The sequence below is a fragment of the Globicephala melas genome, chromosome 8, assembly GCF_963455315.2.
Source record: "Globicephala melas chromosome 8, mGloMel1.2, whole genome shotgun sequence".
Taxonomy (NCBI): Eukaryota; Metazoa; Chordata; class Mammalia; order Artiodactyla; family Delphinidae; genus Globicephala; species Globicephala melas.
Genome location: NC_083321.1, coordinates 421,678 through 448,363, shown reverse-complemented (window position 1 = coordinate 448,363; position 26,686 = coordinate 421,678). Strand labels below are relative to the sequence as shown.

General features: G+C 60.1%; 1 protein-coding gene across 3 annotated transcripts; it reads right to left on the bottom strand.

Annotated features, from left to right (window-relative positions):
- Positions 1-9,257: 9,257 nt before the first annotated feature.
- Positions 9,258-25,990, bottom strand: EPS8L2 (EPS8 signaling adaptor L2). Of its 3 annotated transcripts, XM_030850978.3 has the most exons (21): positions 25,949-25,990; positions 23,421-23,543; positions 23,258-23,313; positions 22,394-22,458; positions 16,106-16,267; positions 15,545-15,694; positions 15,376-15,455; positions 15,120-15,262; positions 14,961-15,037; positions 14,666-14,792; positions 14,385-14,473; positions 14,210-14,284; positions 13,852-14,000; positions 13,602-13,734; positions 13,375-13,487; positions 11,939-12,044; positions 11,165-11,278; positions 10,826-10,895; positions 10,520-10,700; positions 10,275-10,407; positions 9,258-10,188 (listed from the first exon to the last, which is right to left on the bottom strand). In XM_030850978.3, the coding sequence occupies exons 2-21, from the start codon at positions 23,462-23,464 to the stop codon at positions 10,105-10,107; spliced, it is 2,151 nt and encodes a 716-aa protein (XP_030706838.1). In that variant the 5' UTR covers positions 23,465-23,543; positions 25,949-25,990; the 3' UTR covers positions 9,258-10,104. The 3 variants fall into 3 exon arrangements, with proteins under 3 accessions (XP_030706838.1, XP_030706840.1, XP_060158701.1); XM_030850980.2 differs by lacking the exon at positions 25,949-25,990 and having other exon boundaries at positions 23,451-23,535; XM_060302718.2 differs by lacking the exon at positions 25,949-25,990 and having other exon boundaries at positions 22,394-22,453; positions 23,421-23,469.
- Between the last annotated feature and the right edge of the window lie 696 nt (positions 25,991-26,686).

Here is a 26,686-nt window from a genome sequence, read left to right as displayed (position 1 = left end):
TAAGAAGCCACCACCAACCGGAAGACCTCGGGAAAGGTCAAAAGGAGAGAGAAGACTCCAGTCCACACGTCCTACCGGCCTCTCAGAAGCCTCCTCGCTGGAATCTGCCTTGACTGAGCGATGGGCCCGCTACCAGGAAACACCCTGAGTCAGAGTGATTGGCCAGAGACAACCCGGAAACTAACCCCATCACCGTAAAACCCGAGACTGCGAGCCATGTGGCAGAGCAGTCCTCCTGGCTCCCTCGCCCCGTTACCCCCACTGCTCTCCGCCCGGGCGCCCGTCCCCAATAAGGTCTCTTGCTTTGCTGGCACGTGGGTCTCCTCGGACAATCCATTTCCTGGTGTTAGACGAGAGCCCACTCTCGGGCCCTGGAAGGGGTCCCCCTCGCTGCAACACCAGGACAGCCAGCTGCTGCAGTCCCGCAGGCTGTCGGGGAGGGAGGGCGTCAGGTGGGGGCAGGGGTCTCTGGTTCGGGGGGTCTTGGTGCTGAATGCGAAGCAGCAGTGGGGTTAGTGGTCTGGAGCTCAGGGCAGGGGTTGGGCTGGAGAAACATGTTGGAGGGGAACTGGGTGGGGCATCTGAAGCCTGGAGGCTGGAGGGACCACCCAGGGTGGGGGGGGAGGAGATGGAGAAGGACAGGGCCCAGGGCAAGGTCGAGCCTGGACCTGGGAGGAGCTTCTGGAGAACTGGATGCCCTGGGGTGGGGGAGGGGCACTCCAGGGCCTGGGGTGTGGCCTCCAGTTGGGACCTCCGTGCTGACCTTGCCCAGGGCAGCTGCAGTGGAGGGTGGGAGGGAGAAGGAGGGATGGGGTGGACCCTCGAGGCTTTTGGGGGTCTGCTGTGAAGGGAGCAGGGCTAGTGAGCGCTGGGATCCAGGGCACGCATGCAAGCGTGGCCTTTGTCACCAGACAGGACGTCAGGGGTGCTGGGAGGAAGGGCAGCAACCTGGGCAGAGACGGGCAGTGGGGAGACGGCTGTGGCACAGGGGGTGGGGGGTGGCTCTGCAGACCACTCTGCATCCTCAGGGATGTTGTAGGAAGCAAGTCCACCAGCCAAGACGGTGGGGGCCCTGGGGGAGGGGGACGGGGTGTGGGCCGGTGAGATGGGGCAGACCTGGGTGTGGCTGGTGGGTGCAGCCTCCCGGCTCTGCTGGGCAGGTATGGGCGAGCCGGAAGGTGGATCTAACCTCTGGGGTTCAGTGGGGGAAAGGGAGCTGCTCAGGGAGAGGAGGGCCATATGGGCACAGCGGGTGAGGCGACAAGGGCAAGTCCTGGGGGAGGGGTCGGGTGGGGGGGTTGAGTCAGGTGAGCAAGGGCGGGTGTGGAAGGTGAGTCAATCGTAACAGCGATGGACGGGAACCAGAGCTCAGTTGTCTACGCCGCCTAAGAAATTGTCCTGGAGCAGAGTGGCTTAAAACAGCAAACATTTCTTTTTTCTCGGTTTCTACGGGCCAAGAATACAGGAGCACCACGATTTCTTAAATATGACACCAAAAGCACAGGCAATTAAAAAAAAAAAAAAAAAAGGTAAGTGGAACTGATCTCAGGTGGCCTCGGCCTGCAGAGGCTTGAAGCGGGATCTCGGTGAGAGTGTGGAATCCTAACCACTAGACCATGAGGGCCAATGGCCAGTGACAAGGCCCTGGCTTGTCTGCTTTGTAGAAATGAATTTCAACAAAGGGACAAAGTACAGAAAAGTGTTTATTAGGAGGAAAAAGAGTGCGTGTGGATGGACACGCGGGCGGGCTGAGAGGGAGAGTCATGCCTTCGTGGTGGTTTGAATCACTTATATGGGGCATTTCTTCCGGGTTTCCTCTGGTCAGTCACCTTGCTTTGCCTGGCTCTGAGTCTGTATTTGGTTTATCTCAGGCTCCTCCCCTGTGTGCGCATCTCTTAGCCAAGATGGATTCTGGCGCAAAGTCATGTGGGTAGGTTGACACCACCTATAATAGGGTGGCGCCCCCTCCCTTTTTGGCCCCTGAGGAGCCTTTCTGCACGTGTGGAGTCAGGAAGGTCTCCTGGACCTCAAGAATGAGGAATATGTGGTCTTTATCTCTTATCTGGACCGGACTCAGCTCCTCTCTGCTCCAGACATTCTCTTTATCTTGGAGTATCTGTCCACAGGGGACAGACTCCAGCTGCTCAGCCGCGGGCCTGTCTACCTCCTGCCTCAGAACTACGTCAAAATTTAACACTTCAGGACTTCCTGGTGGCGCAGCTGTTAAGAATCTGCCTGCCGGGCTTCCCTGATGGCGCAGTTGTTGGGAGTCCGCCTGCCGATGCAGGGGACACGGGTGCGTGCCCCGGTCTGGGAAGATCCCACATGCCGTGGAGCGGCTGGGCCCGTGAGCCATGGCCGCTGAGCCTGCACGTCCGGAGCCTGTGCTCGCAACGGGAGAGGCCACAGCAGTGAGAGGCCCGCGTACCGCCAAAAAAAAAAAAAAGGAATCTGCCTGCCAATGCAGGGGACACGGGTTCGAGCCCTGGGCCGGGAAGATCCCACATGCCGCAGAGCAACTAAGCCTGTGCGCCACAACTACTGAAGCCTTTGCGCCTAGAGCCTGTGCTCCTCAACAAGAGAAACCACCGCAATGAGAAGCCCGTGCACAGCAACGTACAACGAAGAGTACGTACAACGAAGCCCGTACAACGAAGAGTAGCCCCTGCTCGCCACAACTAGAGAAAGCCCTGCACAGCAACGAAGACCCAACACAGCCATAAATAAATAAATAAATAAATAAAATTTAAAAAATTTAACACTTCGCATCAAAGGACACAATCAACCGGGTGAAAAGGCAACCCATACGAAGTGAGAGAGTGGCATGGACGTATATACACTACGCAATGTAAAATACATAGCTAGTGGGAAGCAGCCACAAAGCACAGGGAGATCAGCTCGGTGCTTTGTGTCCACCTGGAGGGGTGGGATAGGGAGGGTAGGAGGGAGATGCAAGAGGGAGGGGATATGGGGGTGTATGTATATGTATAGCTGTTTCACTTTTTTATACAGCAGAAACTAACACATCATTGTAAAGCAATTATACTCCAATAAAGATGTTAAAAAAAAAGAAAAAGAAAAGGCAACCCATGAGTACAGGAGAAAAAAATATCAAATCACTATATCTGATGAGGGATTGATATCCAGAATGTATAGAGAACTCCTAAAACTCAACAACAAAAACCAACCAACCCGATTCAAACATGGGCAAAGGACTTGACTAGACATTTCTCCAGAGACACACAGGTGGCCAATAAACACATGAAAAGATGTCCGACGTCACCAATCACCAGGGAAACGCAAACTACAACCACAGAGAGATATTACCTACACCCATGAGGACGGCTATTCTCACAATAACAGAAAACAACAAGTGCTGGCGAGGATGTGGAGAAATTGGAACCCTCCTGCACTGTTGGTGGGAAGGTAAACTGGTTCAGCCACTATGGAGAACAGTATGGAGTTTCCTTAAAAAACAAAAGATAGAGCTACCACACGATCCGGCAATCCCACTTCTGGGAGTATCCTGTCGACCAAAAAACAGCGCAGGAAGCTGCAAATTAGAAAAGAGTTTATGTGGGTCTTAAAGGTTGCAGTTCAGGAGATACAGGCTCGGGTAAAACCGAAAGAGTTCTGGGGAGGAGGGAGAGTCAGGGCCTTATGAAGACGAAAGCCACCAGGTTGTGCAGTTGTCTGCTGAGAATTGTGGTTGACTCTGGCGCGAGGCAGGAAATATTTGTCCTTAAGGAATCACGAGTTATCCTAGGGTGAGGGTCCAATAAGTACGTGAGTTTCTGGCAGATGCTCTGATGTCTGCATGAGGACAGCAAGTGGTCAAACGGTCCGATTCCATCCGGGCTGAGATGTGCATAAGCCTCGCTACCTCAGTGGCTCCCCGGCTCAATTTTCAAGTGTGCTTTTAGCAAACCCCACCCCACTTTCATTTTCCTTCCACAATCCCCAAAGGACTTGAAAGCAGAGCCTCGAGCTCTGTCTTCACCCATGTTCACCCATCATTCACAACAGCTAAAAGTTGGAATCAACCCAGGTGTCTGATGATGGATGAATGGATAAAAGACACATGGTACAACTGTATATGATATTGTGACTTATAATCAATACATACTTCGTGTCCCTATTTCCTGGCAGACAGCTCCCAGAGCCCTGCTCTGAGCAACGGGAGCACCTTTTGTTACAATATTTGGTCTTCTGGCCTCAATCCCGGAAATCCCTTCTGAGCCATGAAGTGAAATGGGTGTCTTGTTATTCATAACAAGTCTCGTTCCACCACTACTAGGTTTATGGTAAGAGGTGACTACTGGAAATCCCCTAAGGATGGGGATATGGTTGCCAGGGAAACCGACCACGATTAGAGGGTTGGAGCCTCCATGAAAACCCCAAAGATGGGGGTTCAGAGAGCTGCCAGGTTGGGGCCTTCCATGTGCCAGGCCCCAAATCCCACAGGGACAGAAGGTCCTCTGTTGGGAACCCTTCCAAACCTCGCCCTATATACATGTCTCTCCATCTGGCTGTTCATTCATATCCTTTAATATCCCTTATAATAAACCTGCGATCTAGTAAAACTGGATTCCTGAATTCTGTGAGCCGCTCTAGCAAGGAGGGGGTCGTGGGAACTTCCGATCTGTAGTCAGTTCGTGAGAAGCACAGGTGACCTTGCATTGGCGGCTGAAGTGGGGTCTCTCTTTCTTGTCTCTGAGCACCTCTCCTGTGGGTTCTGCAGCTCTGTCTCTCCCACTCCCCACACCCCTGGGGGTGTCCTCTGGGGACATCCCAGCATGGCCTGGTGGTACCCTGGGCCTCAGCCCGCATCCACTCTGCCCATCTGAGAGGTGAAAGTGGTTTCTGTGCCTTTTCTGAGGGCCGAGTTCAAGTCTCTGCTCAGGGACAGTCGCAGAGAACACCCTCCCCAGCTTTGCCCAGTTCCTGTCTCTGTCCTTGGTTGTCAGTCTCCCAGTAGATTCCATATCAACGATTCTTATGCTTTTGGGCCTCAGGACACTTTTATTATTTATTTTAAATTTATTTATTTACTTATAAAAATATTTATTCATTTATTTATTTATTTTAGTTGCACTGGGTCTTAGCTGTGGCACACGGGATCTTCTTTGCAGCATGCATGTGGGATCTAGTTCCCCAACCAGGGATCGATCCCGGGCCCCCTGCGTTGGGAATGTGGAGTCTTATCCACTGGACCACCAGGGAAGCCCCCTCAGGACACTTTTAAACACTTAAAAATTACTAAGGCCCCCAAAGAACTTTTACTTATGTGTGTTATCCATCCATATTTACTGTATTAGAAAATAAAACTATGAAAATTTAAAGACCTGCATTTATTCTTCCTTTTAAAATAATGACGACAGACTTGTAGAAACCATCTATACCATGGTTTACCTCAGCTGATCCTCTAAACTCACTTCCAACCCTTTAAGTGCTCACCAATCCTGAACGAATTATGTCTTGAATTTGCCTAATTCTAATCCAGACCCCAAACCTCACACACACCTTACCCTTGCCCCCCAGATCCTGCTAAGACTCTCAAGGTAGCTAAGCCACGTAGCTTTATCGATCTGTCTCTTGGTAGCATTTTGGGGAGCCAGCATTCAACACATAAAGAATAGATTCCTGAGAAATAGTTTTTTAAAAATTCAGTAAGAAGAGTGGCATGAATACACGTTTCTGCGAACCTCCCTGACGTCAGGCTTCTCAGCGGCAGCTGGACGTCGTCACCGCGTCTGTCTTCGGTCAGTTGGGAAATGTCGTCTTGGTCGAAGCATCCGGAGAAAATCCAGCCTCGCCCAGACTTGCAGCTGGAAAGGCAGGAGCACATGAACAGCTTTTTGGGATCCTCGCGGACTTTCTCCTCTGCTCCGACACCAAACCCCAGCACGTGGCATCTCTCGGGGCGGTTGCAGTCTGGACCGGGAGCCCACCCCGTGCACCGCTCCCTGGGGCCCCGGGGACCCTCGGTCCATCTCGCTCCGTGGACGGGTCTCTGGCCGCCGTGATGCTGTAACATGGCGCATCGGTCGTTTGGAAAACGCTGGTTCAGAGTCTCCCATTCCGTGTCCACGTGGAACTCACACCAACATCACAAGCTCGGAGAAAGGCCTTCAGGTCCGGAAGCCGTCTCGCTGATGCTGGCAGGTTCCAAAATTCTCATTCCCACTAGAGAGCTCGAGTTTACCGTGGCAACAAGGACTGTCTGCTGTTTTTCTCATTTTGGAGAAAACGTCTGCCAAGAACCCCGGTGTGAACAACGACGGCCCGTCGGTCAGTGGTTCTCACCCCTCGCCCGGCACCCGAGCCCAGCGCAGCGGGACGCTTGCGCCACGGCCCAGACTGAGGTCAGTTAAATTCGGAGCGTTTGCTGAAAGCGCTTCTTTCCCTGGGAGAGTGTGTGGGGAAGACGGGGGACCCTGCCCCGTGGCCACCCCGGGATCCTTGCTGAGCCAACAGCTTCACCCACTGGGGCCTTTGCGCCATCTGTGCCACGGGAGCCCAGTGAAAACGGCAGCTCACCTGGTGTTAGCTTCCGAGTCTGCGTTAACAAAGTATCATAACCTGCACGGCTTAAACACCAGGAATTCACTGTCTTCCAGTCTTGGAGGCTGGAAGTCCAAGGTCAGGTGTCGGCAGGGTTAGCTCGTCTAGGGCTGTGAGGGAGCATCTGGCCCAGGCCCCTCCCCCAGCCTTGATGGTTTGCTGCAATCTTTTTTTTTTTTTTTTTTTTTTTTTGTGGTACGCGGACCTCTCACTGTTGTGGCCTCTCCCGCCATGGAGCACAGGCTCTGGACGCGCAGGCAAGCAGCCATGGCTCGCGGGCCCAGCCGCTCCGCGGAATGTGGGATCCTCCCGGACCGGGGCACGAACCCGTGTCCCCTGCATCGGCAGGTGGACTCTCAAGCACTGCGCCACCAGGGAAGCCCTGCTGCAACCTTTGATGCTCCTCATCTTGTAGAAGCAGCGGCCTGACCTCTGCTTCCATCTTCAGGTTCGGGTTAGGCTTCTCTGTGTGTATGTCTATGTCCCTTATTTATAAGGATACTAGTCATGTTGGGTCAGGACCCACCCTCATCACCCTATCCTATATGAACTTGGGGGGAAACAATTCAACCCGTAATATACCGCTGTCCTGTTAAGCAGCTTGTGTAGCCTCCAGGGCCCCCCAGGGACCTGTGGACCCCACCTGGAACGCCGCGCCGTGCGGTTTAACTACTGAACAGGTCGAGAGCTTCTCAGCTCTAATTTTGCCTCTCGCGTTAGCCTGACACTTCAGGATGTCAGTCGCGGTGGGGCCGGGTGGTTGGTCGGGACCCTTTTCATGCTTTCGTGCCGTCCTCACCTGTGAAGCCGACCCCGCCGAGCAGCACTTTGCACAGGTGACAGGTGTACCCCTCACCTCTATTCTGTTCCCAGCAGCTCGATGTAGGTGTGAAGACATCTCACACCCTATGCTATTTTGTGCAGTAACCTTTTGGTGAATCGAATATTTTGAAAACGTTAAAAAGACAGGAAAATGAAGAAGCTCCGCCCAAAATGTCACGGGAAGCCACTCTGGACTCCTGGCCCGGCCTGTGTACGGGAGGAGGGGAGGGGACACAGAGCCAGGCCACGCGGGTGGGAGGAGGGCCACAAAGACGAGCTTGTCCCCAAGACAGAGATGGCCTTGTTGGGGGGGACATTTGCTGGCGGCACAGCCGGGTGCAGAGCGGGTGCTGGGCGGGCAGCTCCCCAGTGTGACGTTCCCCGCTCCACCCATGGTCAGATCCCCGCAGCCTCCACTGGGGCTGCTGCCATCCAACCCTCCCTCTGCCCTGCTTGACCAGGGCAGGGTGGGAGGTGGGGACGTGAGTGGTTAGGGACACGCATCAGGCCAAACTGCATTGGAACCCAGGCCCTAACCCCCTCTGGGGCTCCAGGCAGGGGACCTGGCCCCTCTGTGCCTTGCTCTTGGGAGGGTGGGGAAGCCCCTTCTGGGAGCCCAGAGGCCTGAGCAGAGAGGCGGGGCCGGGGCATCTCAGAGCAGCTCCTGGGTAGTGAAGTCTGGCCTGGGGCCCCGGGGGAGAGGGCACTGAGGTGCTCATCCCCGCTCTGAGGCAGGGGCTCAGGCAAGCAGGGGGCGGGGCAGGGTGTGGGAGGCTGTCAGGTCCGGGTTCCCCACTGCTGGCTGCTCTGGACCAGCAGGGTCTGTGCCCTCAGCCCTCCCTTTTCATCTTGGACTCCTTGTCTGTGGGGTCCTGCCCAGGCCTGGGAGGACAGAGCCTCCTCTCGTGGCCTGGGGTTGTGGGGAGAACCTTCCTTTCCCAGGGAGAGGGGGCCGTGGTGATCAAGTCTCGGTGTAGCCCGGAAGGCCCCAGACACCTCCAGTTGCCCTTGACTGGGCTCTGCTGGACAGACTCGGCCCAGCACGGCCTGTCCCAGTTGGGAGTCGGGGCTTCCGAGGCCTGGCCCAGAGAGGGACAGTCGGCCCACCATCTCCCACCGTGAAAGGCACAGCCTGCCTCTGGGTCCAAGCTTCCTGTGGTTGCCCATCAGGTAGAGACCCCGGAACCGAGGCCTCTGGACACCCTGATCCAGGGTGGGTCCACCGGCTGCTTTGGGGATATGCAGGTCAGACGCCCCTGACCTAGCCAGGTGCTAGGGCACCCCGGCCGTCACACACCACAACAGGCAGGGCCGCCAGCAGAGAGCACCAGAGGCCTCCAAGGGTGGGGCCCAAGTTCGCTCATGGCCAGGTGGCCGGAAGCCTGCGTGGTGCGGAGAGCTGCACACTGTGTGCTCAGGGACCCCTCCGCTCCTGCATGGACCCCGTCCCAGCTGGCCATCTGCCCGGCCCTGCAGGCCCACGCCCTCTTCTGGGGCAACTCCCTCAGCTTGGGCTAAGCTCTCTAAATCTAGCTTCCGTCTTGCTCCTGTGACTCACGCCCCCTCCCTCCCTGGAGGCTTGGCAGCCCTGCTCCCCACTACTCCCACTCGGGCCTTCTGGACGGACATCAGTGGGCAGGGCCCCCCTCTCAGCCCCCAGCTCCCAGGAGTGTCCTCTGGGCCCTCTCGCAAGGGTGTGGAGGGGAGGGTGTCCTGGGCCCCCCACTTGGGTCCAGGGGTGAGCAGCTCACTGGGAACATCCCCAGCCCCGCCTGGCCACAGCCTGCCTCTGCTCGGGAGCTCTTCCAAAGGCGCAATCCCGGGGGGCTCCAGGAGACAGACAGACAGACAGACACAGGGCTGCTGGGAGGCTTAAGTGCTTTAATGATATGGATTCTGAGCCGTGGTCACCTTTCCTCGCTGGGGTGCGACCCGCAGAGTCCAGGGCTCCAAGACCCACCCACCCCGCACACAGCACGCCAGGCAAGACTGGCCTGAAACTTGCTCAGAGAAAGTTCCCTTCCGGCTCTGCGGAGGGGGGAGCGGGCAGGGCTGGGGTGGGGCTGAGGGGTGCCCAAGGCCAGAACTCGGGTGAGTGGTGTTCAGTCCATCCTTGATCCTCCAGGTGGTGAAGGGAGAACGGCATGCCCCCCACCCCAGTGGGGCCGGAGTCCCCCAGCCCACCCAGTTCAGAGCCAAGGGCAGCTGTGTGGCTGGGGTCTGCTGCCCTGGTGGCCGGCAGCCGGCCAGCTGGAGGTATGGGGATGCAGAGGTTGCAGGGGGCCGTGGGGACGGCGGCAGGGCCTGAGTCACCTGCGCTGGGAGAAACCCTTGTGTGGACGGAGGCGGCCAGAGGAAAGTCCCCTGCCCCCTCCCAGGGTGCGTGTGTGGGTTCTGTGGCCTCAGGGAGAGCTGTGGGGAAGGGTAGGGCCGGGCCTGGGGCCGGCACAGCTCTGGCCTCAGCGGGCGGGCGGACGAGGGGCCGGCACCACCTGGTGGCAAGTTTGGCTACGGTGGGCATCGGGGCAGGTGGGGAGTGTGGGCCGGGGCACCGCTGAGCTGGAGGACAGGCCCCACGTGCCACGAGGCGGGCGAGCCGGTCCCCAGCCGGCACGACTCTCCGTCCGAGTCCACGGTCCGAAATACGTACACGTACAAAAATAATACTCCAGCCGCGGAGGCGGGCCCCGCCGCGGGCCGTGCGCCCCGCCGCGGGCCTTAGCTGTCTTCCTCCGCCCGCCTCTGGTTCTTGGAATGGAACTTGCTCATGAGCTCCTCCAGCTCCGACCCACCTTGCTGCTTCTGCGGGAGCCGGGGGACCCGCAGGTCAGTGTCCCGCCAGCCCCGCTTCCCGGGGCGCGCGGGGAGCGAAGGGCGGGGCGGCTCACCTCCAGGACGGCCTTCTGTACGGTGAGCTGGCTGTACACGCGGGCGCCCTCCTCCCCGCACACCTTCCGCAGCTCGTCCTTGTTGAGCGAGAAGAGCTGGGGCCCCGTCAGGATGCCCAGGTTCTCCACGATCCTGGGGGCGGGGGGCAGGGGGCGGGGAGGGGGGCGTGAGGGCGGGGCCCTGGCCGTGGGCGTGGCGGCCGCCGCGCCCGCCCCCTGCCCGCCCCGTGCGCCCCTCGGCTCACCGGGCGCTGAAGGCCTTGGCTTCCAGCCAGGCGCGGACCTCGATGGGGCCGGACTCGTAGGTGAGCGGCAGGTGCACCGGCTGGCTGCGCTCCACGCGGAAGTGCCGCGTCGGCTGCGCCTTGATGTGGCTGATCTTCTTGATGAGCTCGTCGTTGACCTCGTCCATGTGATGCATCAGCTCTGCGGGGCGCCAGGCGGCTCAGGCCTGCCCCGCGCGTACCCGGGGCTCCCCTCCCCACCGCCTCCCCCGCTGGCTCTGGGCCCCCCCACCCCCGCCCGTAGGGTCTGGCGGCCCCATCCCTCACCGCCTTTGTTCCCGGCAAAGCCTGGGGTCAGCTTGTGGGTTGGGCTGGCAGGACCCCAGTATTTCCCCCCCTGCAGGGTGAACAAGAGGGGCGGTGGGGGCGCCATTAGGTCAGCTTATCATCCCTCCCGGCACCCCTCCCCGCCCCTCCTCCCCCACCTCCCAGGACCTGCCCAGCCCCCCACCTTCCCAGACTCAGCCCGGAGCCGGGGAGCCCCCGCACCAGCCCCTATAGCCGCGGGGTCCAGGCTCCGGGCCGGTCTTTCTCTGCCCACCCCCTACCAACCCCCCCGCCACCCGGCCTGACCCCGCAGCAGGACAGAGCAGACCTCCGCCTCACCTGCTCCAGGAGGGCGTCCTCCGGTCGGGTCTCGGCGAGGATGTTGCCCGGCACATAGCCTGCCTGGCCGCTGCGATTTCGAAGCTTCCACCACTGGTGGTCGCCTTCCAGCACCTGTGGGCGCCGCACCCCCGCATCACCCCTGACCCACAGCGCCCGCTCCGCCCCGGCCCCGCCATAGGCACCAGTGATGGGTGCTGGGACCGCCCGTGTGAGCCCCTGTTTACCGATGGGCCAGAGAGAGCTCCAGAGTCCCCCCTGAGCCTGCCCCCCCTCCCCATTCTACACACCCCCTCCAGGTGCCCCTGGCCCACCTGGCCTCCCACCCATCCATAGGGGCCACCCCCCTCCTCGTCCCTCCCAGCAGCCTCCTAAGCCTCTAGTGTGGTTGTGGATATAGATCACCCCCCCCTCCAGCTGCTCCACTTTCTGTCCCCCAGCGGGTGGCCTGGATTCAGGACACAAAACTCGGAAAGTGCCTTGAGGGGGCTCCCGGGGTGGGCATGAATGACAAGCCCCTGCTGGATTGGGGGATCCCCCACTTGGCACAGGGAGGGCCCACCCCCACCCCACCCCACCCCACCCCACCCCACCCCACCCTTCAGCCCGAGCCCAGCCCAGCCCAGGGGCCCTTGGGCTCCCTCTGAGATCCCCAAGACAGGGAGGCCCCTCAGCTGTGCTGGGGCAGGTGCCAGGCTGCTGACCCAGAGTGGAGCCCTGGGGTCAGGCAGATCCCACCTCTGGACCACCGCCCGCTCCCCGGCCCCCACTCACCTCCAGGACCTCGTCCTTGAGCACCGACAGCTCGTTCGCGTTGCGGGCTGTGAAGTCGTAGAGGACCTTGACGTACTTGGCCATGGCCGGTGCGGGTTCGTAGCCCCTGTGTGGAATGGGAGGGGCTGAGGCTCAGGGCTGGGCTGGGGTCTCTTCCTGGGCCTGGGGGAGGGCCAGGGGCAGCAGCTTCCCAGGTGAACGGCTGCGTCCTGTTCTGCGGCACAGCGGCTGCGGCTGTCAGCTGGGATGGAAACTGTGACAGCCCCGTTGCGTCTGGGGCCCCCTGCGTGGGGGGGCAGCGGAGGCGGATGGAATGCAAGGGTCTGTGGGCACGGCAAGGCCTGCCCTGCCCTAGCCCCTAGCCCTGGAGGCCTAGGGGTCTCCAGGTCCAGCCCCCCAGGGGATCTAGAGCCAGGCGTGTACCCGAGAAAGGACAGGCCGTCCCTGGAAAGTGGCTGACCATCGGGGGAGGGCCGGATGCTTTCAGAGCCATAGTCCCTCTGGCACTGCAGACACGATGCAGGGCCGCCCGTGGGCTGCAGGGTCCCAGGGTGTCCCAGCTCCTGCACGGAGCAGGCCTGTGCCTGCCACCCGTGCTGGGCCATCCCTTCTGGTCAGTCTGGCCCCTGATCACGAGGGCACCCCTCATACAGGTGCAGGGCTCGGGACCCTGGGGAAGTGGGGGCTCTGGGGCTGGGGCAGCCTCTGGGGCCCTGGTGGGGGGCTGTGTCAGGATTGGCCAGGGTGGACTGGTCAGGGGCTGGAGGTAAAAGGATGAAAATGTTTCTTGAAGGTGGCCCTAGGCCAGGGACCAGGGCATCAGGCTGGCGGGGCACAGGGAGGGGCACACTTGTTCAGAACATGGATTCCAAGCCCCTCCCCTCCTGAGACTGAATCCTGGGGTCTGGTGGGTAATGAGCTCCCCAGGCAGGTCCTGGGCCAGGGCTGAGAACAGAAAGTAGGAGGGGAGGGGAGGAAGGATGGGGACTCCCCCAGGCCCTGGGGCTGTAAGACATGGTCTGTGGAAACGTGTGCGGCCAGAGGGAGAGAGGCCGTTCCCACCCAGACCATCGGTCTCCTCCTCCGGCGCTGCGGCTGGGCCTAAATCAGCCCCACCAGGGCAACTGGGATCGTTGAGACCGTTTAAGTTCAGTGGTTTAGTACATTTCTAACCATGATTCTAAAGCATAAACGTGGAGAAACAAAAAGAGATGACGTATTAGGTACGTCATCTAAGCACTTTATGGGTGCTTTCGACATTTTCCCCTCAACTGTACACCACAAAGTTGAGAGGAAACCCGGCTCTAGCGTGGAAAGCGGTATTTTGACGGTCGTGAAAAACGCGTTTGCTGCCACCTGGTGGCAGTGTACCCATAGCAGAGCCTCCGTGATTTGAGGGGTGAGCGTCACACTCCCTCACTTTGAGCAGAGCTTACCTGTGAGCATGTGGGGAGCCGACTTGGGGGAGGACGTCTCCCTGGGGTGTGGGCTCAGATGCGAGGCCATGCTTTGGGGAGTTTCTGAAGGACGTGCGGCTCACTGGAGTTGGCTGTGGGGAAGCGGACACTGGGACTTGGTGTGAAGCAGGGGCTGGGCCAGGAGGGCGGGGTGGTGAGGGCAGTGGGCGGGGGTGGAGTGCAAGCGGGGCTGCGGGCGCTCTGACCTCATCAGCGGGGGCTGACGCCAGCCCCTCCACCTCCCAGGGGGCCTCCTGCAGCACGTCCAGTGGTGGCTCCCAGCCGCTCTGGAACTTGGGCACGTAGGGGGGCACCTGCGGCTCCCGAGGCCACTCGGAGCTGGGGTGGGAGGTCCTGGGGTCAGCTGGGCCACCCACCAGAGCTGGCCCCACCCAGGACCCCCAGCCCGCCCGCTGAGGGACCCATCCTGGTGTGCGCCCCATGCCACCACCCTACCGGGGTCGTGTCCAGGTCTCCCCCAGGGACTCCCACAGCGCCATCTCCTTGGGGACCAGGTGGCCGCGCAGGAAGCCCACAGTGTCTCGGGAGAGCAGGGGGCTGTAGACGGAGCGAGCAATGTCTGGGCCACCACAGGTGCTGACGATCTGGGGCACAGCGGGGCGTCAGAGGCCCCCCCCCACCCTGCGCCTGCCTGCAACGCCACTGGCCTGCCCACCGCGCCCCCCACTCCGAGTGCAGACGCCGGCCCCAGCCCACTGCCCAAGGTGGGCACTTGCTCCCCCCAAGTCAGGGGCAAGCCCCCCAGGCCCCCGCCCCCCCGCCCCAGCCCCTGCCTCCCCCCAGCCCCAGGCACCAGATCCAGAGGCCCGAAGAGGAAGTGCACCAGCTCGGCTGCGCTAGGGTTCTGGATGTGCTTCTGCAGCTTGGCCTGTGGGCAGGGAGCAGGCCGACCTGTGGGGTGGCACCAGGGACAGGGCACCCCACCCACAACATCAGCTCGGAGGGATGGGGTGGGCCGCCGTACTCACAAGCAGGTTGATGGCCAGCTTGGTCTTCCGGAAACAGTCAACAAACTCGGCCTCGGAGGGGGGCCGTGCTCGCAGCGTGAGGACGCCCTCTGGACAGGGGGTTGGGGGGTGAGCCTGGCCGGCCCGTCGCTGCCCCGGCGGGTCTGGCCTCAGTCTAGTGTTCCCCACCCGCTGGGACTGGGCCTTGCTCCACTCAGTGGCCACTGGGCTCCCCACCTCCACTCCTGTGTCCACCCCGATGCCCCTCCCCTGTCCGGTGCCCCCCACCCCCTGCCCCGCACCTGCCGGCCCCTTCTTCCCCTTCTTCTTCCCCTTCTTGCGCTGGTTCAGCTGCTTGAAAGCCTCAGCAGCCTTCTGCAGCCGAGCCACGAACCACTCGATGTCGTCCAGGGCGCAGTTGAGGATTTGCTGGGGTCAGAGCAGGGGCAGGGGTCAGCCTCCGGAGCCCCACCCGCTGCAGGGACACCCCCACCCGCTGCCTCTTGGCCCCTGGCCTGGGGGAGGGGGTGGGTGCTGGCTGGGGGTTGGCCCCAGGAGCCCGGAGTGGGTGGGAGGTCCTGCCGGCCCGAGACCCACCGTCTCCTTCTCGATCTTCTGAGCCAGCACGGCCCTCGGTTCCTCGTCCTGCGCCTGCGACTCCCAAGTGCGAAAGCCTGTTCGGGAGCAGAGCTGCTGCTGACTGAGCCCCCCCACCCCAACCCTGCTGCCGCCCCCAGCCCATCCTCCTCGGCCCACCTGGGTCTCTGAGCGGCATGGGCAGGTCCACTCGGTTCTTGGTGGAGGGCGAGTCCCTGCCGTAGCGCTGGAAGGGGATGGGGGCTGGGCCCTGGGCCGGGGGCAGGACGGACTGCCGCTGCCGGATCTTCTCCTGGTGGCCCCTGAAGTGGGACGAAGGGCCGCTGAGCCTGGCCGCAGTCCCAGCCCCAGGCCCGGCCCCGCCCCTCGCCCCTCCTCCCCCGCCCCTCCCCCCGCCCCTCCTCCCTCCCCCTACTTGAGGGTCTGTGGCCGCATCTTCTTCCCCAGGCGGCAGTCGGCCAGCGCGCTCTCGATGTCCTCGTGCACCAGCTCCGCCTGGGGGGACGGGGCATCAGGCTGGCTCTCCGGAGGGATCTGGGCTCCCCGCCCCGCGCCTATCCCGCCCCCCACTGCCCGGTCCTCACCTCCACCTCGTCGCAGTGGAAGAAGTGGACGTCGGGCTTGCTCTGGTCTGAGTCCTGGCACACAAGCAGAAGCACCGATGGGTAGCGTAGCTGGTTCAGCACCGTCTGGCTGTGCCGCACGGTCGGCAGCGGGAAGTTCTCCAGCTCCTCCTGGGGGACAGGCGGCTGGGACCAGGCTCGCCATGCTGCATGGCGAGAGTCCCAGACACAGAGGAGGGCTCACGGCCATGGGCACGGGGAAGACCCGAGGAGCGGATGCCGGGGACACGGGCTGACTGTGGGCGTGGCCTGTGGCGTTCACGCCACGGATATGGCACGGAAAAGGAACGTGGCCTGGACATGGACACGGACCCCACGGGGCAACGTGCACACAACGGGCCCCGCCTCGGTACAGCCGGTGGAGAAGCTCTGCGAGGTGGACGTGTCCCTGTGTGACGTGGCTCCCCTGTACTCTCGGCCCTCGGCCTGCTCCCTCTCCCACAGAGGCCCAGTGTGTCTGGGTCACTGCCTGTGCCTGCCTTGCAGGATGGGCGAACGCCCTCCCTCCTGCTGCCACCATACCTGGGATTCGATGTCCAGCAGCCGCAGCGACTGGTCGTTGACCTGCAGCAGCATCTCCTGTGTCCAGATCTTCTCCTTGGAGCTCAGCTGCACCAGCTTCCGGATGGCATCTTCCACGGACACAATGGCCTCACTCTTGTCCATGATGAACGTGGCCAAGTGCTGGGTGGGCAGGCAGGGGGTCACTCTGGGTGGAGCCCTCCTGGTGCCAAGAACCAGGGCCAAGGGGCTGTGCCCTGGGGCTCTGAGGGGCTAGGGCCAACCTTGGGGGTCTGATGGGGCCACAGCCAGCCCTGGGGGGTCCGAGGGGTCATAGTCAACCCTGGGGGTCTGAGGGGGTCACAACTAACCCTGGGGGTCTGAGGGGAACATCCCTGCCCTGGGGGTCTGAAGAGACAAAGCCCCACCTTGGGGGTCCTCTGCTCTCTTTGGGGGATGTGTGTGGGGGCCATGGACGTGCCCTGGCAAACCCCTTGGCAGCCCTACACACACAGCCCCCAGCCCACCCACATCTGCCACTGGGCTCCGGGACCAGGCTCCCTGCCCCTCCAGCAGCCCTGGTGCAGGCTCACGACAGGGCCTTGGCACATGCCACCTCTGCCCGAGCCCCGTCTCCCCCAGCCCGCTCTTCCTTCCAGACTGTGCGCGGACACTACCTTCCTGCCTGCCTGGCCACGGGCTCACTTTCAGCACGCCCCCGACCTGCCCTCGTGTTTATCATCATCCGACTCTATGCTGGACACGACATGCTTCTTCGTTTGCTTTCTGTCTGCTGCCTCCCCGGCGCCTGTGACAGTGCTGGGCCCCCAGCAGGCCCCCAGTGAATGTGATGGGAATGAACGAGCAGCCCATGGGGACCCCTGGCCCGCCCCGCTCCTCTCTCTCCAAGGCTGGCTCAGGCCCCTCCTCCTTCCAGGATCCCGCATGTGTCCTCGCTGACCTTTGCTGAATTCAGTAGACAATGCTGGGGCAGCGGGGTGAACACTCACAGAAACTCCAGGCAGTTAAGGCTTAACCACAGAACATGGAAGCATGAAAGTGCTAGCAGGAAACACTAGGTAACTTCTGATAACCTCAGGAAGGCCCTCTTCACTGGGGGGCTTTGCTAAGCAGGAAGAAAATCCAGATGCTCAGAAGACAAGGCCGCGGCTTCCCTGGTGGCCCAGTGGTTGAGAATCTGCCTTCCAATGCAGGGCACGTGGGTTCCATCCCTGGTCGGGGAACTAGGATCCCGCATGCCGCAGGCAACTAAGCCCACGTGCTCTAGAGTCTGCACGCCACATCAAGAGAGAAGCCTGTGTGCAGCAACTAAGGTCCAACGCGGCCATAAACAAATAAACAAATAAATAAATATTTTTTAAAAGAAAAGAAAAGAAAGAGAGTGGGCAGGAACATGCAGTGACTATCAGGCAGCTGGTCTGTCTGCATGAGGCGCGTCGCCAGCAAAATACTGCACAGCCAAACCATCCCAGCCATGCTGCCCGTGCACTCCAAATGACTGAAAACGTACGGAGCGCATTCTCTGCCCAGAATGGGATTCGATTAGAAATCCATAACAGAACGATAACTACAAATCCCTATTAATGGGAAATTAAGCAACACACTTCTAAATAAATCATGGGTCCATATTTGTAGAAGTTAAACAGCACACTTTTCAACAACAAATGAGTGAAAGAGGAAATCACAGGGGAAATAAGAAAATATCTAGAGACAAATGAAAATAGAAACACAACATATCAAAACTTATGGGATGCAGCAAAAGCAACGCTAAGGGGAAATTTATACCTATAAATGCTTACATGGTTAAATGCTTAAAAAGAAGAGAAGTCTAAACAACCCATGGGTCAAAGAAGTTACAAGGAAATTTAGAAAATGTTCTGAGTCACAGCAACATGGGTGGACCTAGAGATGATCATACTAAGTGAAGGAAGTCAGGGGCTTCCCTGGTGGCGCAGTGGTTAAGGATCTGCTTGCCAATGCAGGGGACATGGGTTCGAGCCCTGGTCTGGGAAGATCTCACATGCCGTGAAGCAACTAAGCCCGTGCGCTGCAGCTACTGAGCCTGCGTGCCACAGCTGCCGAAGCCCATGAGCCTAGACCCTGCGTTCCACAACAAGAGGAGCCACCGCAATGAGAAGCCCGCGCACCGCAACGAAGAGTAGCCCCCGCTCACCGCAACTAGAGAAAGCCCGCGCGCAGCGACGAAGACCCAACGCAGCCAAAAGTAAATAAATAAATAAATTTATTTAAAAAAATAAATAAGTGAAGTAAGTCAGACAGAGAAAGACAAATATCATAGGTTATCACTCATATGTGGAATCTAATTTAAAAAAAATGATACAAATGAACTTACTTACACAACAGAAACAGACTCACAGATTTCGAAAAAAAACTTATGGTTACCAAAGGGGAAAGGTGGGGAAGGGATAAAGTAGGAGGTTGGGATTAACGTACACACACTACTATATATAAAATAGATAACCAACAAGGACCCACTGTGTAGCATAGGGAATTATATTCAATATCTTGTAATAACCTATAATGGAAAAGAATCTGAAAAAGAAGGAATACATGTATATGTATAATTGAATCACTTTGCTGTACATCTGAAACTAACACAACATTATAAATCAACTATACTCCAATAAAATAAAATTTTAAAAAAGAAAATATTCTGAGCTGAACAATAATAAAAACAAGCACATCAAAACTTGTGGAAGAAAAAAAAAAACTTGTGGAAGAAGATAGCTACAGCAGTACTTAGAGGGGCTTTATAGCTTTAAATGAATGGCAGAGAAGAAGAAAGACTTGCTATCAATGGTCTGGGCATTCCTCTTCAGAAGCTAGAAAATGACAATCAAATGAAGCCCAGAGTAAGTGAAAAGAAGGAAACTAAGAGCAGAAACCAATGAACTAGTAAAATACACAAACAACAGAGAAAAATCAACAGAGCCCAAGGTTGGTTCTGAAAAGACTGATGAAATTGATAAACACTTAGCAAGACTGACCAAGAAAAAAATAGAGAAAACACAAATGATCAATAACCAGAAGGAGCGAGGGGACATCACTACAGATCATACGGGCATAAAAGTGAGTTTATAATAAAAGAAAACTTCCCCCAAAGGAAGCCCTGTATTCAGGGCCTCACAGGTGGATCCTAACAAATACTTAAGAGGGAAATCACAGCAACCTTCCATAAACTCTCTCTGAAGAGACTAGAGGAGCAGGAACATTTCTCCACTCATTGTATAAGGCCAGCAGAACTCTGATACCCAAACCTGCCAAGGGCACTGCAGGAAAAGAAAATTGTAGACCAATGTTCTAATAAATATTAATGCAAAAAAATCCTTAATGGGCTTCCCTGGTGGCGCAGTGGTTGAGAGTCCGCCTGCCGATGCAGGGGACACGGGTTCGTGCCCCGGTCTGGGAAGATCCCACATGCCGTGGAGCAGCTGGGCCCGTGAGCCATGGCCGCTGAGCCTGCACGTCCGGAGCCTGTGCTCCCCAACAGGAGAGGCCACAGTAGTGAGAGGCCCGCGTACCGTAAAAAAAAAAAAAAAAAACCTTAACAAAATAGTAGCAAATTAGTCTTGTCAAGTCAATACATGAAAAGGATAATAAACCATTAGTAAATGAAGTTTATCCTAGAAATGCAAGGTTGGTTCCACATTTTAAAAAATCAGCATGATTCACTACATTAACTAAGTAAATACATTTCAATTGAGAAAGCATTTGATAAAATTCAACAACTTTCATGATAAAAGTTCTCAGCAAACAAAGAATAGAAAGGAACTTCCCCATTCTAGTAAAGGGTATCTACAAAAACATACAGCTTATAAAACGGGGAATTCTGAATACTCTCTTCTAAGATTGGACACAGGCAAGGATGTCCACTATCATTACTTTTATTGAGCACTGTCCTGGTAGTTCTAGCCAGGGCAATAAAGCAAGGAAAACAAAGTGGCTAAAATTAAGAAATTAAGTACTGTATTTTCAGACAAAATGATTGCGTACATAAAAAAATCCAATGAATCTATAAGCAATTCCTGAAACAAGTAAATGAATTCAGCAAGGTCTCAGGATACTCAATCACTACACAAAAATTCAATCATATAAAACAAATGCTGAGACATCCCTGGCGGCGCAGATGGTTAAGAATCCACTTGCCGATGCAGGGGACACGAGTTCAAGCCCTGGTCCGGGAAGATCCCACATGCCACGGAGCAACTAAGCCCTTGCCCCACAACTACTGAGCCAGTGCGCCACAACTATTGAAGCCCACACGCCTAGAGCCCGTGCTCCGCAACAAGAGAAGCCACCGCAATGAAAAGCCTGCGTACCTCAACGAAGACCCAACGCAGCCATATAAATAAATAAATAAATAAACAAACAAACCCACAAGGCTTCGGTGCCCCCCCTCCCATGGCCACCACCTCTCACCCTCCCTCTTGGCCTCAGCTTCATCATCCGGGAGGGGTCAGCAAACCTGCCCACATCCCCAGCCTTGCTGGCTGCTGGGCAGGCAGGAGAGGTGGCCCCAGCCTGGGGTCCTTCCACAGGCTAGCCTGGACCAAAGTCTAGGAGAAGGGCTGGGAGGCCCCGCTGGCACAGGTGGCTCCTCACCAAGGAGGGCAAAGTCCTTCCCACAGAGAGGTGGCAGAGCGGCCCTTGGACGCTGAGCCTGCAGCAGTCATGAGCTGACCACACAAGATGGCCCCTGCCTGCCCAGGTTGGCAGCGAGGGCTGATCGGCAACACAGACCAATGCAAGAGCCCTAGGGACTCCCATGTCTCATTGCACCCACTGTACAGAGGAGAAGACTGAGGCTCAGAAAGCAGTGACTCACCTGGCTTCTGTGGGCATGGAGGGTTCTAAGGGGAGGGACGTTCTTACCTTCCTGGTCCAGGCCCCCCACCTTCCTGATCCAGGCCCCCCACCTTCCTGGTCCAGGCCCCCCACCTTCCTGGTCCAGGGTTCCCCGCTTCCTGGTCCAGGGCTCCCCGCTTCCTGGTCCAGGGCTCCTCACCTTCCTGGTCCAGGGCTCCCCACTTCCCGGTCCAGGGCTCCTCACCTTTCTGGTCCAGGGCTCCCCACTTCCTGGTCCAGGGCTCCCCACCTTCCTGGTCCAGGCCCCTCACCTTCCTGGTCCAGGGCTCCCCGCTTCCTGGTCCAGGGCTCCCTGCTTCCTGGTCCAGGGTTCCCCGCTTCCTGGTCCAGGGCTCCCCACCTTCCTGGTCCAGGGCTCCCCACCTTCCTGGTCCAGGCCCCTCACCTTCCTGGTCCAAGGCTCCCACCTTCCTGGTCCAGGGCTCCCCATCTTCCTGGTCCAGGCCCCTCACCTTCCTGGTCCAGGCCCCTCACCTTCCTGGTCCAGGGCTCCCCACTTCCTGGTCCAGGGTTCCCCGCTTCCTGGTCTAGGGCTCCCCACCTTCCTGGTGCAGGGCTCCCCACTTCCTGGTCCAGGGCTCCCCACCTTCCTGGTCCAGGCCCCTCACCTTCCTGGTCCAGGGCTCCCCGCTTCCTGGTCTAGGGCTCCCCACCTTCCTGGTCCAGGCTCCTCAACTTCCTGGTCCAGGGCTCCCCACTTTCCTGGTCCAGGGCTCCCCACCTTCCTGGTCCAGGGCTCCCTGCTTCCTGGTCCAGGGCTCCTCACCTTCCTGGTCCAGGTTCCCCACCTTCCTGGTCCAGGCCCCCCACCTTCCTGATCCTGGGTCCCCCTCCCTCCTCCCACTTCAGCCATTCCCAGCCCTGCTGTCCTGCAGGTTTGGACGATGACCAGGAACCAGGAACTTGGCCGGCTGCCACGAGCAGGAAGGTCATTTTAAAAACGTATTTCCTGAGTTCTAAGTGTGAATTAAAAGTGACCTAGGAGCGAAGGCCTCGGAGCTGGCGGCTCCTCTAGAGTGCAGCTACCCATCTCGACTGTCCAGGCTGAGTGGGATTAGCCGTGGAGGACGTCCCTGCAGGAGCTCAGAAACTCCTCCCTCCTAGTCTGGCTCCCTGTTGTGAGGCCAGGATGACAGTTTCCCTCCCACTGGGGTTTCCAGGGGCACCCAGAGCTGTCCTTGCCTTCCTGTGTTACCCCTGGCATCCCTCTCCCTGATGTAGCCCCAGGGTTCCTGTGCCCCTCAGACCGGGAGCTCCCCAGGACTGGAGGGAGGCTCTGGGGGTGAGCCCAGTACAGGCTGCCTGCTGTGGGACCACTTCTCCCCCGGCCTCAGTTTCCCCACAGGCCCGGGGATCCCAGAGCACAGAGGACAGGAGTGCCCCGTGGGGTGAGGGGCTCACCTGGACGTGGTACTGGGAGGTCTCGTGCATGATGACATTGGAGTTGGAGTACTTCTTCCTCTGCTCTGAATAAGGAGACACGGTCACTCACCCCTGACGGCGGGACCCCAGATGGGGCCGCAGGGAGGGCAGAGTGCAGGGGAGGAGGGCTGCTCTGTGGGCCCTTTGTGGCCTCCAGGAAGGACACAGGGCACAGAATGGAGGGATGGCCCCTCCTGGCAGAACATGGAGCTCCCTCGGGCCCCAGGAGGGACCCCCAGCTCAGAGTGGTGACGGCACAACTGTGTCTGGGGTCTGTCCTGGAGCAGATGCAGGAGGCTCAGCCTCCTTTCCTGGAGGCCCCCTGCCCACCTTCCTGGGGAGGGGTCTGGTCCAGGGCTTCCCCCAACTCCAAGAGCTCCCAGCTCCCATCTCCCTGCCTCTCCCTGTCCCTCCCTGGGGGTCCTTGCTTTCCAGAGGTGGCACTGCATGGCTGGGGGAGGGTCAGAGCTGGGGGAGGTGGGGGCCAGCCAGGCCCCGCCCTCCCAGAGCAGACACCTGGCAGTCAGTCCAGCAGGAGCCCCCGCCCCTGGAGGATCGGGTGGCGGAGAAGAGCACAGAGAATCAATATTGATGCTCCCTGAATTATTAGTAAGGCCTCTCCCCTTACTGGCTCACTGTGGGGAGGGCTATTCAGTGGCCAGAGTTTGGGGGAGGGACCTGAGCACCTGCTGGTTGACTAGGGTCCAGGGGCCTTCTCTGGGTGCCCAGGGCTGACCTGCGTCTCCCCGGGTGGGGGCCTGGCACAGCCCTGGAGAAGGGAGTGGGCGAGACCCTCCCAGCCGAGCTGGCCCCCGAGGCCTCTTGTCCTCAAACCTCACTCACCAAACAGGTCCTTGGCACTCATCTTGGCCACACCGTCAGACCGGCCCAGGCTGCCACTGCAGGGGAGGGGCTGGTGAGGGTGGGGCCCATGCCGCACCCCTCCCTGGGGACTACGGGTGGGTAGCGGGTGGTGGGGGCCTAGTGGGTGGGGGTGGGGGCTCACTTGGCAGCACCCGGGCAACAGCTCACGGACCCTGATTGGCTCATGGCGTCCTCGACGGTGGCTGGCGGTGAGAGGGCAGACCTCAGAGTGGCCTGAGTCCAGGGCTTAGTGCCTGGCCCACACCTGAGTGCACAGGGGAGCCAAGCTGACACCTTACCGTGACCTGGCCGGGGCCTTGCTACCCCAGCACAGGGCCTGGGTCCCCTCCCCATCCCTCCCTGGATCCAGGGCCTGGAGCGCCGATGGCCTGGCCAGATTCCCCAGGGTGCCTGGGCAGGCAGTCCTCAGGAAGCAGAGCCCTGCCTTCCGGACACACCAGGACCACCCCTGCTCCACAACCCAGCTGGTGTTCACTGCAGCCCCATCCCTCCCTGGACCCTCGGTCCTCTACAGGGACCCCCAGGACGTGCCAGCAGAGGGGTCCCACCCCCAGAGGCTGTCTGGAGTGGGGCTGCGAGGAAGATGTCCTGGGGGCTCTGAAGGGGGGTCGGGGGAAGAGGCACCTTCCAAGCAGAGGGAACAGCATGTTTAAAGGCCCTGAGGCGGGTGGGAGCCAGACAAGGGAGAAAGGCAGCAAAAGATGAGGCTGGAGCCCAGGGCGAAGGGTAGGGGGCCCGGGGACCCAGAGCCCAGAGTGAAGCGCAGACGGAGCCCACCCTCTGAGGGGTGAGCAGAGCCTGGTGCCCCTGGGCCAGGCTGACATGTCCTGTGGGATTCTGTGCTCTGTGGGGACCTCTGGGTCCACACTGTGCCGCATCAGATGTCACCAGTGATGCCATCCATCTGCGGCTTCATTGTTTAGGGGGCTGCAGGGTTGGGTCGCAAGCCAGGGGTGCTGGTGTCCAGGGCAGGTAGTACCTGGTACCTGGTAGCTTGACCAGGTACTACCTACAGGGAAGGCTCCCAGGAGGCGTGAGGGATCCGGGGGCTTCAGGCTACCCCCTCCCACATGCCACCGAGGGTCCCGGCTTGGCCAGATTCCTCTGTCCATCTGTCCGTGGAGAATGTCCGGAATGCTCATGACCTCAGTAGGTGAGCCCGAGTGTTTGCTTAATGGGATTCCTGGCGGGCTGAGCCGAGGGTGCTGGGCACGTGTGTCCAGATACACACACGCACCTGGGCGAAACCGCGGCCTGTGAGCACACAGACACCTAGGTCGTGACATTCGGCCTCCCCTAGGGGGCGGGGTGGGGGGCCTCAGGGCCAGCCAGGGAGGTGGGTCCAGGCATCTGGGTTGGGGAGCAGCTGGGGGAGAGGCCACTTACAGGCCGGCTCCAGCGGGGAGTAAGGGGCTTCTTCAGCTGACTGGGGTGGGGATGACACTAGCCCTGAGGGCCCCAGGGCCCAGGCTGCACTTTGGTTTCACTGTGGTCATTTTCCGGGTGCAAAGGAAGGCCGAGTATGGTGCCTGGTCAGGCAGGGGAGGGCGAGGAGGCCCAGTAGGGCAGGGAGGGCAGAGGGACCAGCTCCAAGTTCAAATTCCAGCTCGCAGCTGACCGACCTTGGGGAGCAGTCAGCTTAAGGCCCAGGGAGCCAGGTGGGGCCCGGGATGGGGGAGACCCTGGGGCTCTGGCTGTGCCCAGGTCTGGGCCCTGCGGGTTGGGGGAGGGAAACGCCTGGGACGCTGTAGGTGGGGAGCAGGGCGCCGAGCTTGCACTTGGGAGGCAGAGGCAGGCGGAGAGCTGGGCGGCGCTGGACCCCTGACTGCACTGGGCAGGGCCAGGAGAGGCCCCGCCACAGGCCGTGGGGGAGGTGCGGGAGCAGAGGCGGCGCCAGCTGGGCTGGGCCTCCCAGCGCAGCTGGGGCTGACCACATCTGGGTGGGGCACAGGGGGTCGGTGGCGCACTTCAGAAGCACCAGGAACCCTGCTCACCCGCCTCCCCTGCCACCGGGACACCTGAGGCACATGGTCTGCCCCAGGCCAGCCCAGCCCAGGTTGGAGCCACACAGGCCCCCGGCAGCTCGGCCCCCAGCCTCCTCCCTGAAACTCCCACACCCCAACCTTAACCGAGAGCCTGACCCCGGCCCGATGCTTCCCTGGCCCTGCGTTTCAGCCTGCCTCTGACCCACAGGAAGCCGGCTAGCACGCCAGAGGAGCCCCCAGCCTGCCCCGGCAACAGTGGTACATGCAGATCCTTTGAGGGGCAGGGGCTGACCTCCTCAACACCGCTTCACTGGAGGAGGGGGTTCCTGCCACCGAGCCCCAGGGCTGGGAGGCGGCCGGCTGACTCAGAAGCCACTGGCTTACAAACATCCCCAGCGCACGGCGCCGCCCCAGGACCGGACGGGGCGGGCCAGGCCGCAGGAACCCGGCTGCGGCCACCAGCCCAGGGAAAGCCCGCGGGCCCGGCGCGGCCCCTCGCGCCCGATGCCCCATGCGCCCCGGCCCGGCCTGCAGACCCAGGCCAGGGCCCCGCGTCGCGCTGCCACCTGGGGAAACTGAGGCCCGGGCAGCCCGCCCTCCGTGCGCTCGGCTCCCCTGTGGCTCCAGGGCCGAAGCGGGTGCGGGCGCTAGGCGGGGCACTCACCTGCTCCTCTCGCGGCCCCGCGCCTGGTCGCCCACTGGTCCCTTAGTCCGCGCGTCTGTCCGCCCGTCTGTCGGAGCCTGGTTCCAGAGGAGAGAGGGACGCGCGGAGGAGCCGGGGCGGGGCGCGGGGAGGAACCTGAGCGGCAGGTTAGAGTCACCGTGCGCGGGCGGGCACTGGGCAGGGGCGCGGGTGGGACGTGGATGCCCCGCCCACCCCGCCCCCGCTCCAGACCCCGCCCCCACCGCGGCTCCCCGCGGACGGTCCCCACAGCCACCCGGGTCCCTCTGCGCAAACCCCACCCCTAAAGCGGGGGCGCTGGTGGACGGGTGGGCGGGGCCTGGAGCCCATCCCTCGCTGGGGTGCTCTGGGCGACAGCGCGCCCCGACGCTGCTCTGAGCTCTACCCGGGGCAAGCCCAGCTGCCTGCACCCCAGAGGAGTGGCGTGGAGTCCTGGGGAGGTCAGACCTGCCCCTGCCAGGTGCCCCCAGCCTCAGGTGCCCCAGGACCCGGGGCCGAGTCCCATCCTCTTCCACTGGGGCCCCTCTGGTCTGGAGGGAGCGCTAGGGCCAGGCTTTAGTCTGAGTGAGTCTCAAAGGTAGGACCATGGGCCAGAGGTCCTGCAGTCCAGCTCCCTGAGCTTGCCAGGTCGGGGGCGGGGATACCTCCTCCACGATCTAGGAACTCCTGAAGTCTCTTTCCTTGTGTCGCCCAGCCCAGCGTGGGCACCCCCTGAGGAGC

Excerpts from the sequence above, each read along its gene's own strand:
- EPS8L2 (XM_030850978.3), bottom strand. The coding sequence starts at position 23,464 with ATGAGCCAATCAGGGTCCGTGAGCTGTTGCCCGGGTGCTGCCAA. Across the intron at positions 15,695-16,105 it reads TGCTGGACATCGAATCCCAG|GAGGAGCTGGAGAACTTCCC; the intron begins GTATGGTGGCAG and ends CCTGTCCCCCAG. Across the intron at positions 14,001-14,209 it reads TCTTCGGGCCTCTGGATCTG|ATCGTCAGCACCTGTGGTGG; the intron begins GTGCCTGGGGCT and ends GCTGTGCCCCAG.